This window comes from Trachypithecus francoisi, unplaced genomic scaffold, assembly GCF_009764315.1.
Source record: "Trachypithecus francoisi isolate TF-2019V2 unplaced genomic scaffold, Tfra_2.0 Lachesis_group3, whole genome shotgun sequence".
Taxonomy (NCBI): Eukaryota; Metazoa; Chordata; class Mammalia; order Primates; family Cercopithecidae; genus Trachypithecus; species Trachypithecus francoisi.
The window spans coordinates 50,534,320-50,552,938 of NW_022681468.1; the positions used below are offsets into that span (position 1 = coordinate 50,534,320).

The window sequence follows — 18,619 nt, forward strand, 5'->3', positions numbered from 1 at the left end:
TTCTGGGTTCAAGTGATTCTCCTGCCTCAGCCTCCCGAGTAGCTGGGATTACAGGTGTGCACCACCATGCCTGGCTAATTTTTTTTGTATTTTTTTATTTATTTTTATTTGTATTTTTAGTAGAGACGGGGTTTCACCATATTGGCCAGGCTGGTCTCGAACTCCTGACCTCAAGTGACCAACCTGCCTCGGCCTCCCAAAGTGCTGGGATTATAGACATGAGCCACCGCACCAGGCCTTGGTTCTTATTTTCTATTCAATCATGAATGTTTAAAAAAAAAAACAGACACACACCAGTGTTACAAAACCTTGTATTAATCATTTCCCTTCACTTTCAATATAACGTTGATATGAAATATAGCCATGATTCTTAGTTACATGGGAGGAAATGAATAATAAATACATTGTAGCAAGTTTAAACCACAAGGGTGTTTCACTGGTAACAACATTTGAAAACTGTACACTTGCAAAGAACAGCATCTTCAAACATTAGTATATCTGTATATCAGTAAAGCTTTTACATGTAACAAACATGCTCTTTCCATATATGACAAATTTAAAAAATATGCATTGCTTGGCAACATGAACTAGGCAAAAATATTTCTTTGTTCACTAACTTTATACAGGAAAACAGGACGAAAGGCATGCATGTACAATACAGATGCCTGCACAGGGCATGCAACAAAAGAAAGCTTTTTAAAAGTCAGCTTACATTAGGCATAAATACATGAGGATTATATATTAATAAGGGAGGAAGTTTTCTGTTCGACATTATTAACATTCCTGTTTTCTTCCTATTCCTCCCAGAGGAATACACATTCACCTTTAAGTAAAGATAAAGGAATTACAAAAAAATAAAACTCACTTTGCAAACATCTCTGATGACTTGTAAAAAAAAAAAAAAATCAACATTAGTGTTATCACAGCTCCATGTGCAAATTATCCTTCTGCAGGTTCTTGTAACAGGCACACCCGAGCGCCTTGGTCAGGCTGCTTCCCCAGGCCCAACCTGGAGCTAACTGCTATAGAGCTAACTGCTATAGACATCTCCAGGGACCAATGAGACCGGGCCTGCTTTTTGTCCCCTTGCCCGCCTTCTGGTTGCATGCCTTTGCATTCAGCCCAGCTCATCCCCCCAGCCCAGGCTCCTGGGGAACACACATCTACAACCTTGCACTGGCAGTAGCTACAAGAGGTGCAGAAGAACAAAAGACCCGGAGAAGGCTCCCATCCCGTAAAAGGCAGCCAAGGACACCTCAAAAGAAACCCTTGTTTCCCTCAGTGTCTCTTCAAATGAATGGGAGAGAGGGGGGCCCAGCTGTAGCTCCAATCCTGAGTACCAAAAAGGAACCCTCAATACACAGGATTTGAGAGCTCGGTGCAAAGAGCTGCCCCGACAGGCAGACCCAACCACGTCTAGTTTGCTTGCTGGCTCTCGTTTAAAAAGTGAAAACTCAAAAGCATGTGAAAAAACAACATATCAGCAGCAATGTTTCATGTCTTGTACACAGTTCATGTGTTTCTTCCTACTGTTTCTGGTAAGAAGCCACTATGAATAAAAAGCACCAATAAAACATCATACATGATAACAATATTGTAGAATACCACTGTCCCTAGGACAATGTAGAGATGCCAAGTACACACTGCTTAAATCAGAACAAGGGGGAAAACATGTAGTGAAATAGATTTTACTCTGAGATTTTAAAATTGTTACTATTTTCTTAATATAAAACAGTTGCATTTGGTGGGGGTCAATGGGTAAATACAAAAAAAGGCACTGCTGCTTTTATTACTAAATATCTGACTTCACAGCCTTATGCATGCAACTGTTTGATTCTTTTATAAATAGAATTCTTTTGCTTTAGGATTTTTAAATTGAGCTGTACACCTGTAGTCAACACAGGACTCAAAACAAGGTGGGGACAGGCTCTTAAAATTTATCAAACACTCAACTTAAAAAAAAAATTAAAACACTAATAGCAAAACACAACTAAGTAGATAAATCTATACACTGTCAATGAAAAATAAGCTTTTCTTCTTTAAAAAAAGAATTATGTTGTTATTAATAACAGACTTTATCATGGTTACCAGCCATAGCAAGTTAATAAGTAACATATCCAAAATAATATCTCTAATAATCAGATAACCATTGTTTCTATATTCAGTGAAGGAATAAATAGAAATTCAGATTTGCAAATACTTTAAGGTCTTCTTCCTTTTAAAGGATTCATGCGAATGTGATTGTGTTCACAATCTGTTTTCTGAATAACATGAGTCTTTATGGATATATGTGTTTTTGCAGCAGATCTGAATGCTTTCCTTTCTCAGCGAGATGTGTAACACCATGGTTTTTTCTCCTCTTTATTCGCTTTCTCAGTATCCTACAAACCCACATTCGCAAACCCTCTGGTCTTACCTTTGGTCTTCAACCTTTGACCTATTCTTCCTGCCTTACATGTGATCATCCATCCCAACACATTTCCCAAGTAACACTAAGATTGTTTAGAAAAGGGATGTGGGGAATGAATGTTAATGGCACTTGGTTAAAAATAATCAACTAAAAAATGCCATCTTTTTCTGCACATGGATTTGCATCTTTAGAACTTAGTCACCCAAGGAGAGGTCTGAAACTTTTTTTTTTTTATTCAATGCATGAAATTGTGGCTTCAAGCCTTCTATGCTCATGAAAGGCTTTCTATGGTTACATTGTTCTCACCTTCTTAGACTCAAATTGACTTAAAAAACCTGGTGGCAGCATCCAAGACTGAGTTGGGTGTATGTTTTTGATCTTGAAAGTAGAAGAAAATTGTTCAAATTTCATTAAGGCCTTTTAGGTCTGTATGTAGTTCATTAGCTTAAAAAAAAAAAAAAAAAAAAAGGACAGTGATTTCCATAGTCTGATCTTCTGAATTTCAACTCTGACTTCACATACACACACACACACACACACATACACACAAAGGCACCCGACTCACCCATGCAACAAACAGGCCTTGTACCATCTCCCTGATCTTGCCTCTGGCCGAGCATTCATACCTTCATTTACACAACCTGATTTTCCACACAACTCCTCTTTGATTTCCTCTAATACCCTCCACTGCGTCAAATTCTGAAATGTAGCCGTTCTTGCCCTTCATAGACAGAGCTATTACTTTGTGGTAGGTACCATAGTTTCTCAATCTCCCACCAAGTACCGAGTGTCTTTTCCCTCCCCTCTGTGTGGATGGAGAAATCAACCAACACAGCAAATCCCTAATTCATACTGTGCGGATAGCACTGTCATTTCCATCGTGAAATCAACCTTTCCTACATCTTTCATCGCCCACCGAGGATGGCGGGGCTGCGCCGTGTGGGCCAAACATCTCCCTGCATGCACTCTCTGGCACTTGCTGACGGACCCTCTGTACACTGTTGCTGGCCTTTCTTCCCTCCTTTTCCTCAGCAGTGATGGGTGAAGTGGATGCAGCCTCCAGGCTCGAGTTCCTACAAGCAATCCTAATGTAAAGGTTTTGAGCTCATTATCTGGGTATCAAACCTCTCACAAGGGGAAAAAGTCCATCCTTGCCTCTTCTCCTCCAGCGGAACTTGTACCCACCTGTGTGTGTGTGGGGCAAGGCTAGGAGTGACAGGATAATGCCCCATGGGTGGGGAGGAAAGGGAGGGAGGCCTCTCCATGACACGCAAATCCAGCACAGAAAGAGGCTGCAGGGTTCTTTGAGAATCTCTGGGTGCCCTGCGAGCAAACCCATAACTGATCACATGATGTCCTCATCCTTGTGCGCTCACCCAATGCTGTGCTCATTCCGGCCACATCCATGTCCTTCAAGTCCACCCACATGCTCCTCCCGCCTAATGGTGAAAGACGGACAGCTCAGGCCTACGTGACTGCATCCATCTTCCCAAGAAACAGAGCTCAGCAGCCGTTTTAAAAAGATACTCTGCTGCTCTTATAAAAATAGAGGGAAAAAATGAATCCATAACAACAACAGATCCTTTACAAAAACCATAGTATGAAGAGAGGTTCTATCCAAACTCTTTACACATTATGTACCCTTTAAAATTATTATGTAAACAATACACAAATCAAAGTTTAGCTGAAGTTTTGTTGGAGGGAATTTCTTCCTTCTTTCCCCCGTTGCCATGGGCCCTCTCCTATGGCTGCTTCCAGCAGGGGCCTCAGGGAAATCTAATCAGGATTGGATTGAATATAAAAGGCAAGCCACTATCTTGCTTTGGGTGCACACGCCCATGCTATCCTTCTGTGGCCTGCCTGTGAAGCCAGGCCTTCCGAGAAGCCTCCCAGGGCCAGGGCTTCTGCCGTCCTCTTGTGTGTCTCCTATCTCTTTCATGGCAGTACTCTTTCCCCTGCCCCCTTTCCATCCAGGGAGCTACCTGCATTCCCTCCACCCCCCTCCCAGTCTCATAATTCCCTAGAGACCCCTCCCCACCCCACACACCAAACCATCCCATGACAGAAACAAATGACAAAATAACCAACCCCAGGTCTACTGATATGTTTACGAGGATGACCTACGCTCTCACAAAATCAAAACGGGAGAGGGACCAGGGGAAAGAAAGGCTGCAAAGTATCTTGGACGATTCTGTGCAACCCTGAAGATGGCGGACACTGGACCCGCAGCAGTCGATTTCACGGCCAGCGCGGTCACTCTCATCTTCAGCTTCTAGATTGTGGAGGTCCGGTCAACCCCGTCTGGGAGAGAAAGCAGCAAACAATGGGCACAGGTGAGTAAAACAATCCTGTTCGTGCCCACCTATGCCAACGCCATGCATGGTGGGCCTCCCAGCCTCTGAGGGCAGAGAAGGGCTCCTATGTTCATGTGTTCATGCATTTATATGCCCACCCACGCAACATCTGGGAAATAGCTATTTTTGCCAGGAACCATATTGAACCCGAGAACCAACATGAAAATATCTAATCCTCACCTCCCAAGTACTTATATTTGAGGGTAGACACAGACATGTAGACAGATAATAATGCTGTATGTGATCATTGCTGTAATGATCCAAGATAGCAGGAACATGGAGGAAGGAATGATGGCTGCACAGTTGGCCTGGGAAGTCAAGGAGTTTCAGAAAGATACAAAGTGACTTTTGTAGCTGGTGCTGGCAGGAGAAGGAGGAGGGTGGGGATGGCGTGCGGTGCACACATAGGCAGGATGGTAGGTCATCCAGTGATGGAGCTGAGGGTGCGTTGGAGGTTTAGGATGAAGGATAGGGAATGGAGTAGAGGAGAGAAGGTGAAGAGCCAGGCAAGGGCTGCAACAGACACGCAGGTGGACCTGTCTAGCTCACATCCCTTTCTTTGGCAGCCTCTCCTTCTCACCCCATGTCTCTGATGAGAGACGGGGACAAGGTAGCTGTGACCCTGTCCACAGCTGAGCAGACCATGAAGGATGGATACATCTGATCCAAACAAATCCAGATTCTCTGTCTCGAGAATCTGATCAAAGGCAGAGATGTCTGAGGTAGGTGTTGTGGGCACTTAGAACTGAACAGTCTCAGGGAGGTGGGAGAGTGCTGAGGCTGCCCAGAATCTGCCACATCTACATTCTGGAGAAGTGGAAAACCCAAGCTACAGAGAAGGCAGGTGATACGCCCATCAGAGGTGTGAGGCCTGCCCGGCCCTTTTTTGGCTATCTGCTTACACGTGGGTTCTAGGAGGGTCCCCAGGAGCAGACCATAGGGTCTTACATACCATGAACAAGAGCTTAGAGGTAGGTAGTTGGGGAATTATAAGCAGTAGGGTAATCAGATTTAATTTTAGAATGGTTTCTCTGGTAGTTGCATCAGATAGCTTGAAGAAGGATAAGGCTGATGGCAGGTGGTGGACCAGTTAAGAGGCCCCTATAATGGTCTGTGCCAGAACTGACAAGGGTCTTTTCCAGTGAGCAAAGAGAGGCATGGATTCGCCATCACAGGGGGTAGGAATAACGGCATTCAGTGACCACTAAATGTGGGTGAGACAGGGCTGCGGGGTGCCTCCCTGGCTTTGCTGATGTCCCAGTCCAAGCCCCAATATCACAGAACTGGTCCACCAGATGCAGCATCCCTGCTTGGCAGAACTCGGGTGTGAGAAGGGAGTGGCAGTGTGTTCCAGGGAAAGCTGGAGGACCCAAGTGATAGAGGGGGCATGCTGAGGCCACCACAGGGGGTTCCTGGCCTCCTCGTGGATGCAGCCAGGCTGGCAACTCTGCCAGTGGGGCACTGGAGGAGAAGCACTTCTTCAGTCAAAACTTTGGAGATAACTGTAGGTTCACATGCAGTTGTAAGAAATAGTCCAAACAGACCCAGTGTACTTGTATATAAGTTCTGTATGATTTTAGGGGAGATTTTAAAGAAAGGAAGCAATGGTCCCTGCGTGTGTCAGTGGTGTCAGATCACCAATCCTAGAGGCCAACAGATGTGAGCCTCTCTTCCTCCATCCCTGAGTCGCAAGCATCCGAACCTCTTTTACTGTGCTTTCCTCTCCCTGCCCATTCCTCTTCCCATAAAATGACTTAATTCATTGGCATACTGTCTCCAGCAAGGTCATCTTTCCTGGCATCTGGAAGGGGTCGGCCAGGAGAGAGACTCTGTCATATTGGGAGGGCACTCTGCCACTGTGCCCAACTAGGCCACCCTGAACTTAATTTGCATTCTCTGCTCAGGAAACTGCTTACGAGGCTTCCCACCAGAGGGGATTATTGGGAAAAAACATAGCAATAAAAAGGCTTAGGAGATTAACAAGATGAAAACATTAGCAAAAAACCCATCAGTTCAGAGAGGTTTTCTGTAAAAATAGAACAGACTGAAAAAAATGAAGTCTTTTCAATGAAAACCTTCCTTTAATAAAGAGCATTAGGATTCTTGCTGCTAATGATGATAATGTTGGTACTTAGCAGTTTGATATGAGCTTCCAAAATGCCAATTGTCTGAGATGTATCAAGCCCTGGGAGAAAAGGTCAGTTCTCCTTTTTCTCTGGTCAAAACCAGTGAAAGACTGAGTCAGTCCCCCACCCAACTGGCCACTGTAGAGCAGGGGAGCACAGGGACTTCCCTCCCCATGTCAGAACTCTGGCAGGCGCCAGCTCAGGGGACTCACTCACCAGCTGCCATCCTAACTCTGGTCCCAGGGAGACTCTCATTACTACTTTTAATTGAGATATTTGCATATCATAAATTTCACCCTTTGAAAGTACACAATTCAGTGGTTTTTAGTACATTTGCAAAGCTGCGCAACCCTCACCACTATCTAATTCCAGAATATTTTCATCCTCCTCCCTTCAGCCCCTGGCAACCACTCATCTACTTTCTGTCCCAGTAGATTAGTCTATCCTGGACATCCCACATAAATGGAATCATAATGCTTTGTGGTCTTTCATGCCTGGCTTGTTTCACTCAGCATGTCAAGATTCATCCACTGCGTCGCATAGGCTGGTACTTGTTTGCTTTTTAAAGGCTGAATGCTGTTTCACTGTATGGCTACACATTTTCTTGAGCCATATTCATCCTTTGGCGGACATTTGAGTTGTCTCCCATTACTCATTAGGGGGCTGCTGACCCAGTCTCCTCTATGAGGTAAAGATGAGCTGGTGGCACCTCCTGCCAGAGGTGCCAGGGATGGCCCAGTGATGTTCCTGAGATCTGAATGGCCAAGGCAGAGAGCAGTGGTTTGCAAATGAGGCTCTTTATAGAGCCCTGGGGGAAGTCATAGAAGGGGCTGTGTCTTCCCACCATCTGTTTGGTGAAGCCCTGTGATGCCCTTGGAAGGCCTTCAGCTCCCCCTGGTACGGAGGTCAGGTGGGTGTGGTCTTGGCCCACCACTCTGCTCCAGGCAGAGCATTGATCTATTTCATATTTGGTTTCAGGATAAGATTGTGTTTGCAGAGACTAAACATCTAACAACCTTAGGTCTGGAGGACAAGGCTCTCTGAAGCAGCAGACGATGGCAGTCTTTTCCTCACCACTGCCAGGGGTGGTGCACATCTTGGCTCTAGGTGTGCAGACAGCCCTTCTCTGGGTGGGTAAGTGTGTGTAGACTGGATAGGGCTATTGGAAAGGCTCATAGGAGGCCTCTCGGTGTCTCTGTGGCATAGAGCCTCCCAGGAAGCTGGCGGGAAATGGCAGGCATCTCTTCTCTCCTCTGCCTGCCAAGCATTGTAAATATCCAGGCCCAGAGAAAGGTGCCCTCTTAGTACCAGGAGGGAGGTGAAGGCTTCCCAGGGCTGCTCCCAAGCATGGCTTCCAAACAAACACATGCGGGAGCACGGCTGCTTCTGTGGGCTGCGTGTGGGGCTGCAGCCCCGCACAGCACAGCCCCCATTCCTGGCTTGGGCAGTGGACATGCAGGCCCCTCTAACTCAACCTGTCCCTGTCACACAGGAAAGGACACCTCAGCCTGCTTTGGGCTCCAGGTGTCAAGAAAGCTGTTTGCAACTGGGAGATACACAAACAAGCTGGGTTTTCTGTTTTTCAAAAATTATATTTTTAGGGCAGCTGGGCTATGCTTGGACCAGGCCGGGGGATACAGTGCAGAGAAGGGAAGCACCCAGTGTGGTACGGGATATTCCCACTAAAAGCCATGTCTCGTGTCCCTGACTCCTCCAGGCCTGGCACTTGGCTGGGACAATTGCTGTGGTGTGATTCCCATGTGCACTGGGAGGTGGAGCTTCTGGGGACAGCTCTGATCTCCAGGTCCCTGACTCACCTCCCAGAAAAGGAGGAGGAACAGGGCACTGGCCATTTGGCATGGTGCTGCTGGAAAAGGGTCCAATAGTACCCTAAGGCCACTCTTTCTCCCTGTCCCCTGCCTATCCCTCCTTGTCCTCCCCCAGTTCTCCTGAGCTCCTGCCACAGTGTAGACAGCAGATGGCCAGAAGTTCTCCCAGGCACGTGGTAACAGGGACATGGGGACATGCAGGAAGAACACACTCACCTCCCAGGGCGTGTTCGGTCATACTGAGGCACAACGACTCCAGCCTGTTGTTGATGTCAGGTTCAGTCACGGGAAGCTGGAATTCTGCAGGGGATAAAGGGTTATGTTGGCGACAAGGAGGAGATAAGCAGGGTGCTACCTGGTTCCACCTGCAAAAGAAGGGTCTGGTGTGCCTCCCCGGGAGGACTTGGGGACTGTCAGCGCTGGCGTGGAAGGGGCTCCACTCGGGCTCAACCAACCTCTAAGGTCTGTTAAACACAGTCCACTGTGAACTTGGGAACCTGAAACAAAACAGAGACTAAAAATAGCTGGTCATGTCACAGTCTGTGCTTCCTCTGCTCAGAACCCTCCAGCGGCCTCCCATCCTGCAAGGCCCCGTGTGATCCAGGCCGTTGCTACCTCTGTGCCCTTACACAGCTCTCTCCTTCCTCTACTCTGCCCCAGGCCCCCTCCTACCTCAGGGCCTTTGCACCGCTGTTCCCTGGAGTGGTTTCCATGGCTCTCCCTGCCTTCACATTTCTGGCTCTATCATCTCCACAGAAAGGACTTTGTTCCTTGTATGAGCCATGCCCCCACACTATCCCTTTGCCATGCTTTATTTTTCTTCATAGCCTTCACCCACAGCTATCATATTTGATATTTGTACTCACTTTCTACTGTCCCCCTCCCCTGACCCCGCTAAGTGCTCACCTCATTGGAGCAGAACTTAGCTCTGCCCTCTGTGCCTACAGCAGGGCCTGGCCCGCATCTAGAGTGGGGGAGGAAATCCAGGGCCTGGCACACACCTCTTCTGAGTGCAAGACCACGTGGGGGGCTTTAGGTGTGTGGGCTCCTTAATCTGCCCAACAAGCCCAAGTGGGGTTGGGAGAGGTGAAGCCACACATCAGTTAGTCAGTTCACATGGAGCTGGGGCCAGGCCACCTCTGACTCCAGAGCCGGGCTCTGCCACCTGCCACAGCAACTGCAGGTGACGGTCAACGCCCTCAGCCTTGAGGGCCTCTAGAACCAAGGGCTGAGACGCCCACTGTGCAGGCAGTAGGGGCTCAGCTCCCAGTGCCCGACAGTGCTGTGCACATTCTCACCGCAATCTCCCCTCTATCTCCCCAGGTTCCAGTGTCGCCTGTTGTGAGCAGGAGGCAGCCCCTGGGAGCCGCCCCCTCTCCCCTGCTGGAGCTCTTGCTGTCAGCACCTCCACAGGCCTCATCCGGTGGCGACTTTAAATGTCCTCAACTATCTGGAAGTGCCTTGCGGACAGTGATGATGCTTCCCTATCTCTCTGACTCTCCCTCAGCGCCCGGCCCTGGCCTTCTGCCTCATACGTGTCTACTGAGTGAAGAAAAAGTGAAAGTAGAAGGAAACTCTGACAGCTAAGAGTTGTGAAATCCTTTTTTTTTTTTTTTTTTTTAAACATTTTGTGACACTAGTTTGAAAAGAATTGCAAAATCCTACAGGGAGAGGCAGAAAAAAAGTCCCAGAGGGGGTGTCCAGAGCGGGGTGTGTTCCAGGTGACCGAGACGTCTCCGTGTTGCCACCACCTTCCTCCGTGAGCCTGGGAAGCTGTTCCCTGCTGAGGGCCTTAGCTCTTCTACTTGTCAAGTGGGGAAAGCATCCTGGGGTCCCACTGCAGGCCACTTGCCTGCTCCTTCATGTCTCCACCAAGGGAGCACATGGGCCAGAGAGAGAAAGAGAAGTGAAACGAGGTTGATGGCTTGGTGGGATAGGAAGCTGAAGGTTAAACCAAAGTTCTGTTTTCCTTGATTTGCTATACATTAAGATAATCTCTGCAATGTGTGTTCCCATTGTCAGCTAATTCAGAGGCAGATGTTGCTTCCGTTATTTAAAAATCGCAAAGAGAAGGCTGGCAAAATGGAATGCTATGGAAAGCACCAGAGAGCTGACTGTGTTCTTCCTGACCCATGTTCCGGCGTCGATGGGTTTGGAAGACAACCGTGCCAATTCGTGAGCAGACGGAGGCTGACTGAGCTTCCAGGGAAGTGGGGTGCCACAGAGAATGGCAGGAGTCTCCACCGCCCCCACCCACTAGTTGCTGTTAGAGTAGGGTCGGGGCAATTAGACAATTCCAGGGGGAAGAGATTTTAGTATTTTCATCCATTCATGTGAAAATCATATGCATGCAAAAATTAGCAGTCTTCAGGGTGTGAAATCTATAAAATAGAAACACAATTTTATATATAGCGAGTTAGCAAATACGAAAAAAAACAAACCTCAGCAATTATAGCCATCCATATGCTCATTGTAAGATTTAGTTTACTCTCCAGCGCTCCCCTTTAAACAAACACTGTGGAGAGATTTGGATAAATAAAGATGCTCGACATTTGGAGAGAAGTGTTTCAGCTGCAGGATTTCTTGCCAACACGCAGCAAAATGCCATTTTCCAAGCCTGGGATTGCGTGTTCCAAAAAGGGGGCTGAGAAACGCAGGGCTCTCCGCTCCAGAATCCCCAAACCTTCATGGCTGCTCTTTTAGGTGGGAAGTGGGGGTGTTCGCTTCTTCTCCCCAGCTCTTTGCTTCCAGGCGCTGGGGAGCCGTGACCCCCACCACTCTGAGTGGCTCTGAAAAATTCTAAGTCTTGGGAGAAGCCCATATGTTCACACTGCAGAGTTTCCTAATAGTGTGACTTTTTAATTGTGTATTTGATAAAAACAGATCCATGCCATCTCGCCGCACATATAAGACAGAAAGACCAGTTGGGTGGAAAACAGCTTCCATCTCAGGCTAGGAACCCTCAGCTGCATGGGGCTTGGTGCCCCAGAGGGGCACTCGGGCAGCTCTTGCCCTACAGACCAACGTAAACCACCAGGCCAACCCTTGCTGTGGCTCCTGTTAACCCTGAGGGCCCGTCTCATTTATCCCAGGCCCCTGCCCCTACCAGCCACAGACCAGGCAGATGGAGATCTGAGTCCTAGGAAGGCAAAAGTTAAGACTCCGTTTTAACTGAGCCTCCTCTGCTGTTTCCCAAAGGGGGCGTGTTTCTTCAGCTCAGATGGCATCTCTGAGGACCATTGCAGGATTCAGTAAGGACCCCCAGTTTTGGAATCCCCAAGGTCTAGGCTGACTTGAAACATTAATTGTATCTTTCCAGAAGTCCCACATGTATGGAGTAGTCCTGTGCTCAGGCCCAGGGTCAAGAAGATTCCGGAAGAGAACGCTACCCATCCCTAATGAGGTGTTGCTGCAGCACCCACCTGAGGAGCCCACAGGGCTTGTCCTTGGCAGTAACTGTCCATCCCTACTGGGTCTCATGTGTGGCACCCTTGGTACAATTCTGCAATGCTCTTTCTCCAAGGCACTGAGGGTAAGGAGCCAATTTCTTTAGGACTTTAGAAAAAGAAACAGGCTGGGGCATTCCAGGAAAAATCTATAGACTCCCATTTTGCCAATGACAGCTGAGGCAACTCTGTTGGATAACTAGAAAGGTGTGGAGTCTGGTTCTCTGAGGAGCAGGGCTGCTAGCAGGAGAGAAAGCAGGGAAGACAAAAAGGGACAGAGAAGTGGGACCTGGACCACTATGATGAGATGAGTAAAGAAGAAAGGAAGACAAGGGAACTAAGAAGAAAGGGGGAGGATGGTAACAAAAGGGGAAGAAATGGCACGGGCAGGGAAACAAACAGAGGGGCGGGGCAGCAGGCAAGCTGAGGATGGCAGAGACGGCCATGGAGGGCGGCAGGAGGGTATGAGTAATGAATGGCATCCCTGAGTTGGCTATGGGCACACACCTTTTCTCTGGTGGCCTCCTAACATTCCTAAGCCTGCAGAAGAAGGTCAGTGCCTGTGGAGGTCCTCTGGGACCAGAGCTTTCACAAAAAGTGATGGGTACATGGTGTAAGATGATATTGTACCATCTAGCCCCAAGTTGATGCTCAGAGGGAGGAGGCTGTAGGCCCAGCTGGGTTCTTGGCTATGACAGAACTGATTTATCAATCTCCCTACCCATTGTCTGCCAGTCCTGAACAGGGATGTCTGCCTTGATTTATTAGAAGACATGGAGGAAATATTTATCCAGGACTGTACGTGGGTCCCTGTTCTGGTTTCTGCCTCTGCATGGCAGCCCCTTCCACTCCCTAATGGACCCAGTGCACCAATAACTAACTCTCTATTCTTTCTAAAGGCAGTTCTCTGGAAGGAAATGAAAAATAACAGCCTGGAGCACTGTGCTCCCAGATATATGCCGAGTGCTTACGGTAGAAGAATCCCAATTGTGAGCTGGTGCTTACAGGAGGTTTGCTGTGGTGAACAGGTAAGTCACACCATGAAATGCTGCCATGTGAGGCGCCACTGGGCCCAGCTCACATCCAGCTGGTTCACTACCAAGGGTAGTTTGCATGTGGCTTTGGGCAAGGGAAGGATGAGGTTTCCAGAAGGCTGTGCAGCCTACCCTTCTGAAGGTTTTCCTTTGAAGACTGCTATGGGGTTCCCTGCCCTTTTCTGTTAGGCCCTCCAGGGGGTAAAGAACCTCCATGATCTCCTAGTGTTGAGCCAGAGCCACTCCAGGATCCTCTCCGACTGGATCCCAAGGACAACTAAGCCCGGGTCAGCAGGAATTAATTGCTTCCAAAATAAAGGATCCCTCTCCAAGCAATTTCCAAACCAATTATCTAGTTGAGAAAACACCCTGCCTCCATGAGGAACGTGACCATTTGCACAGGCGCCACACTTGTTTTCTGGTGAGCGTATTACACCTCGTAGTGTTTCCTATTCATCACCAGCAATAGCCACCTGAAGGCTCTCCTGGCTGGTCCCAGGAAACAGCTAAAACTTGTCCGTGTGGAGGTGGAGTTTGCAGTGAGCTGAGATCGCGCCACTGTACTCCAGCCTAGGCGACAGAGTGAGACTCTGTCTCAAAAAGAAAAAAAAAATAAGAAAACTTGTCCATGTGGGAATAGCATGAAACACCACTCCTGAGGGGCCTCCAAGTGCCCGTGAATTGTGTAGAACCAGGAGCAAGGGAAGTGTCCTGTAAACCCGAGCAAGGTGACCGATGAACTGATCCGCAACTTGGAGGTGGGTTCTAGCCCTCTGTCTTCTCTGTATGAGACGTTTAAAGTCTCCCATCAGTAGAGTTATTTTAGGTTTACAGAATCAAAGCATCCTTCAAATGCATTGTAGTCTTCAAGATTTGCCCAGTTTACAATGGATTCTCTGAAGACATCTAACAGCTAGGAGGAAAACACTGCATTCATTGTATGATAACAGTTTTCTGAGTATTTACTTTTGGGCTGGTCACACATCTCAATTTCATTTTGTGTTCGCTATTACTCCTGTTCATGTACAGATGAAAGCCACTTGCTGACTTCCTGATTTTTGCTGTCCTGACATGATATTTGTAGTCTAGTTTTAACGCCTGGCCACAAGCCCTGGGAAGTCTCCATAGCGAACCAGATTGCACTGCTTCGTGTGGAAAGACCCATCTGCAGAAGAGGCTCTGAATCCAGGATGAGGACCCTGACTCTAGGATGAGCCTTCGTTGGGACCTGCTTGGAGGTCAGAGGTGTTGTCCCTGGGTAGGAGGCTGCCTCCTTGGGGGGAAGGAAAAGTCACTACTGTGACCCGTGGCCTTGACAACCAGCATTTGATTGGCAAGGGCTGGGGAACCGCAACCCTGTGCCCTTAAGCAGGGACCTTCTGCAGCCTCCTTCCCCTTCAGCGAGGGATCCTGGGTCCTGGCCAGGCCCTGCCCTGTCGTGCCCTTTATGCATGTCCTGGAGGAGCCACCCAGCATGGTGCTGAGCGTGCTGGGCAGGCCCTAGGAGTGGCTCCTGTCCAGCGCTCAATGGTTTATTTGCAATCAGGAAATTTAGAGCGGGCTTTTCCCTGTGCTTTGGCTGTTATTAAAAATGCTGTGTGAGGATCTTTAAGGCCTTGCTGGAAGTGGGTTTGTAATACTTGAGAGGTTAAAAAGAACACTCAAAGGGTTCCAGAGTTTTAAGTCCAGTATGTGAAGCACATTATTTAGAGACTTGTAGGTAACTACAATCTGCTTAAAGGGGTTGTGCCTGTGGGCTGGGAAGGGGAGGGGAGAGAGACAGTCACTTTTGCTTACAGGTCCTTCTGTATTATTTGATTCTTTAGCCACAGGAACAAGAGGCTTCGTATGAAGAGTGAAAATGATATTAGGTTCATAGTTGCCCTGAGCACAAGCCAGCCACTTGGCACTGCTGTGAAATAGTGGAGCGGAAACAAAGGTATAGGTGGAAGATTCTATCAACAAACCCAAAGTGCTCCGGGATGACCCAGCTCTTAGAAGGGGGACTGTCTGGACCTAGTCTTCCCAATTCAGATGGAGAAAGCTCAGGGAAGATTCAGTAGGAACAAAGAGGAAGGCTGAGAACTGGCAAAAGTGGCAGGAAGAGAAAAAATCAAGAAGGCCTTGAGAAGGTATAAAGAATTGAAGACCGCGGTCACTCTGCTGGTGAGACTGAGGCCAGGGTGAAAGACCTATTCAAGGTGAAAGATCTCCTTGTGTGCAGGACCTCTTCAAATCTTGTCCAGAATCTCTTTTATTGGGAATGGATTCTACATAATTCTGTGTGAAAACAGAGGATGGGAGGAAAGGACCCCGGGAAAAAGCCTTCACAACCCCCAAATGTTGTCATGTTTCTTCCCAGGAAGAAAAATAGCTACATGTATAGAAATGGAGAAAAGGAGCTTTAAAACAAAAGTGAGCAAATAGGAGTTTTGGAAGTCAAGAAGCAATGTGAGCAGGCTTCTGCACTGGGTGGCTGTCGCTCCCCTCCCTGACATGCCATTCCCAGCGGCGGGTCCTCTCCTTCAGCGTCCTCCTCCTCCCTGGTCTCCCAATTTCAGCCTACCTCCCTGCCATCCTGCATCCTCCTGCCTGACTTCTACTCGGAATCCCCCACATGGAGGAATCCCCCCAGGGAGAGTGGCCAGAGTCCAAGCTCCTCAGCTTTGGATTCAAAGTCCCCCACCATGGGCCACAACCTTTACAGCTCCCTGGGTCCACTTTCTGCTACCTCAGCCAGACCCTTCAACCAGCCATGGCTTCTGGGCCATGCTGTGGTATTCTGGACCTTTGCGGTCTTGCTCCTGCACTCTGTAACTCTGCCTTCCCTCTCTCTACCCTCTGCTGTGCCCTGAAGCTCAGCTCCAATTCCAAGAAGCTTCCTTGCCTATTCCAGGCCACAGTGACACTTCCCTTCCTTAAACTCCTACAGATAGGACTTACTAGACAGAGCGTTTCTACTGTCCAGGGCATTTTCCTACAGGTATAACACATCTCTGGTTTGCCTGCCTTGGGTGGGGGGGTCCATCCAGATAGGTGCAGTATAATTGCCGGGGTGGCTTGTTATTACTCTTGGAGTCTACAAAGTCTACAAGATCGCTGCCTGCATAGAGAAAGGGTTCAAGTATTCATTAGCTGTGCATAATTCCAACCACTCTGTTTTAGGAAGCATGGTGAAAGCTGAAATTGACTTGAAGTGTGCTAAATTGCGCTTTAACCAAGTAAAGGAAAGATGGCTGGTACAACAGTCATCACTTTGCAAGAAAAGCCCAAACCAGGGGGAAGGTCTCAGCATCAACAGTTTTCTCTTTCTCTGTCTCACTCTCACTTTCTCTTTCCACACACATACACTACACATGGAGCCCTCCCACCTCCCCACCACCAAAGCCCTCTTGTGCTATCTCTGGTTTAATCAATCTAGAAATATGACTAGTATCAAAAATATCCCCATCAGATTGCAACCAACTCTGGGGCTCCACGTGCTGGCTCTCAGCCAAGCCGCCGCTATTCATGCTGGCAAGGCACAGTTTAAAAAAGGAAAGGCTTCTATAAGCTCCAAAGAATGCACGGTGACAGTCAAGGCTAAGCACTTTCCGGCTGGGTTCGCTGGGGCATCTATTTTGGCCTCCCCTCCGTGTCAAGGGGACGTGAAGCGCCGAGCCCTACCTGGCTGCTGGAACATCAGCATGTTCTGTGGGGAAGTGTGCACGGGCAGCGAGCGGGTCCTCTGGACTGAGCTGTGGGTGCGGCTTGGCATGCTATTGCTGCCCCCGGGGTTGGCAAACCACAGGTTCTAGTAAGAAAAGCAAAAGGGGAACTCGTTAGTTCAGCCCCGCTGGGGGCTGAACAGAGCTGCCAGCAAGAATTTGGGAGGCAAAGATCCCAGGAGAACTCTAACTTCTAGAAAAGGGGCTTGCAGGCCAGCGCTAGCATCTGCATATTTACAGAGAGGGTTTAGATTCCATTCACTGTAATTTCTCTTCACCTCCTCAGTGCTGGCCTTGCTGTAAGCCTCAGCTTCATCTGGACACCTCTCTCCCTGTCTGCAAAACTCTTTTTATCCCAGTTGTTGCTTTTGCTTTTTCCCTGCCACTCTTCTAGGAAATGGGGGAGTTCTATAAATGTATGCAACGAAGAGCACAAACTATTTCAGGGCTCTCATTTTGATTTTTTTTTTTTTTTTTTTTTTAGATTCTTACAATGTACTTCAAAGCGAGGGGGAGAGAAAAGAACCTCTCAGCTGGCAATGAGCTGGCACAGCTTAGCTTGTGTGTCCCAGCAGTGACGTCTTCTTGAACTGATCTGGGGGCTGGGGACAATGGTCAGAAGACGGGGCTTTCTGGTACCCTGGGGAGTGAATCCTGCCCATCTTGCCTGAAGCCCTTTTCCTGTTTTTAAGTGGATCTGTCATCCCTTAGTTTCTCCTGAGACCCCAGAACCTCAGACCTACTTGTGTCCCTCCGATGCTAATCCCCACCCACAGAGCTTCAAGAAGCTCTGGGCACGCAGGCAGAAGGCACTAGGCGGGGGTGAGGCCTGGGGCTAGAAGGGTATGAGCGACGGGCCAGAGAAGTCAGCTCTAAATTGCACAGCAAGAACCTCTGGGCAGGCTGAGAATGTGTTAACTCTCCCCGCCGGCACACTCTCTCAGGCTATGTCCTGTGGATGCTCCACCAGAGCTGGGACTAATACAAGGGAGCTTTTTGCCACGGATAAAAAGGGAAAGAAAGTTCTCTAAGTACCAGGCTCTCCTGGAGCCCAGATTTGGGAGGTAGAAGGTTAAGCATGGGGCAAGGAAGAAATAGGTCTTGCATTTCTTTCCAAAGGTCCTCTTGTGCAGGGTCCCCAAGGTTAAAGTGGTCCTCTGGGCATCCTAAGCACAGCTATGGGGTTGCTTTGTCTCTTAGAGAACAACGCAAACAATGCTGTTACCTCTGAGGAATGGTGGCAACTGCTCCCAGCATAGTCCCCCTTGGCCTCTCTCCCCAGCCTGGGGTCACCTGGGGGGACATCTGCAGCCTCAGGCCTTGGCTTGGCCATACTCCTCCCTCCTTGGAGCAGAACAAACCTGTCTTCCTTGTTTCATGATGGTGGGGGCAGCTGTGGTGTTGCGCTGGTTGGAGCTGACAAATCCACTGGTGCCCAAGAGGCCCAGGCGGGCAGAAGGGACGTTCCGAGAGGGGATCTGGTACTGGCGCGGGTTCCGTCTGCCCATGCCGCTGCCCATAGAGCCAGCCGTCGGGAGGGAGTTGGACTGCCCAAAGCCTCGACTGAGAGCCAAGAGAGAAGGAAGAGATGATCAGTTATTATTCAGCCCTTTTCAAGCCACAGGCTTCCTGTGGGATGTTGCCTTGGGGGTCTCTTCAGTGTTTTTTTTTTTTTTTTTTTGAGGCAGGGTCTCACTCTGTCACCCAGGCTGG

General features: G+C 48.6%; 1 protein-coding gene across 6 annotated transcripts in view; it reads right to left on the reverse strand.

The window, feature by feature from the left end:
- Positions 1-297: 297 nt before the first annotated feature.
- Positions 298-18,619, reverse strand: part of SAMD4A (sterile alpha motif domain containing 4A) — a 229,323-nt gene continuing 211,001 nt past the window's right edge. For 4 of the 6 annotated variants that reach the window (XM_033187980.1, XM_033187983.1, XM_033187985.1 and 1 more), the window contains 4 exons: positions 18,268-18,469; positions 16,866-16,992; positions 8,936-9,019; positions 298-4,711 (listed from right to left, as the gene is read on the reverse strand). In XM_033187980.1, the coding sequence (XP_033043871.1) occupies positions 4,683-4,711; positions 8,936-9,019; positions 16,866-16,992; positions 18,268-18,469 (442 nt within the window). In that variant the 3' untranslated portion in view covers positions 298-4,682. The remainder of the gene's footprint in view (positions 4,712-8,935; positions 9,020-16,865; positions 16,993-18,267; positions 18,470-18,619) is intronic. The other 2 variants (XM_033187982.1, XM_033187981.1) reach the window with 2 other exon arrangements.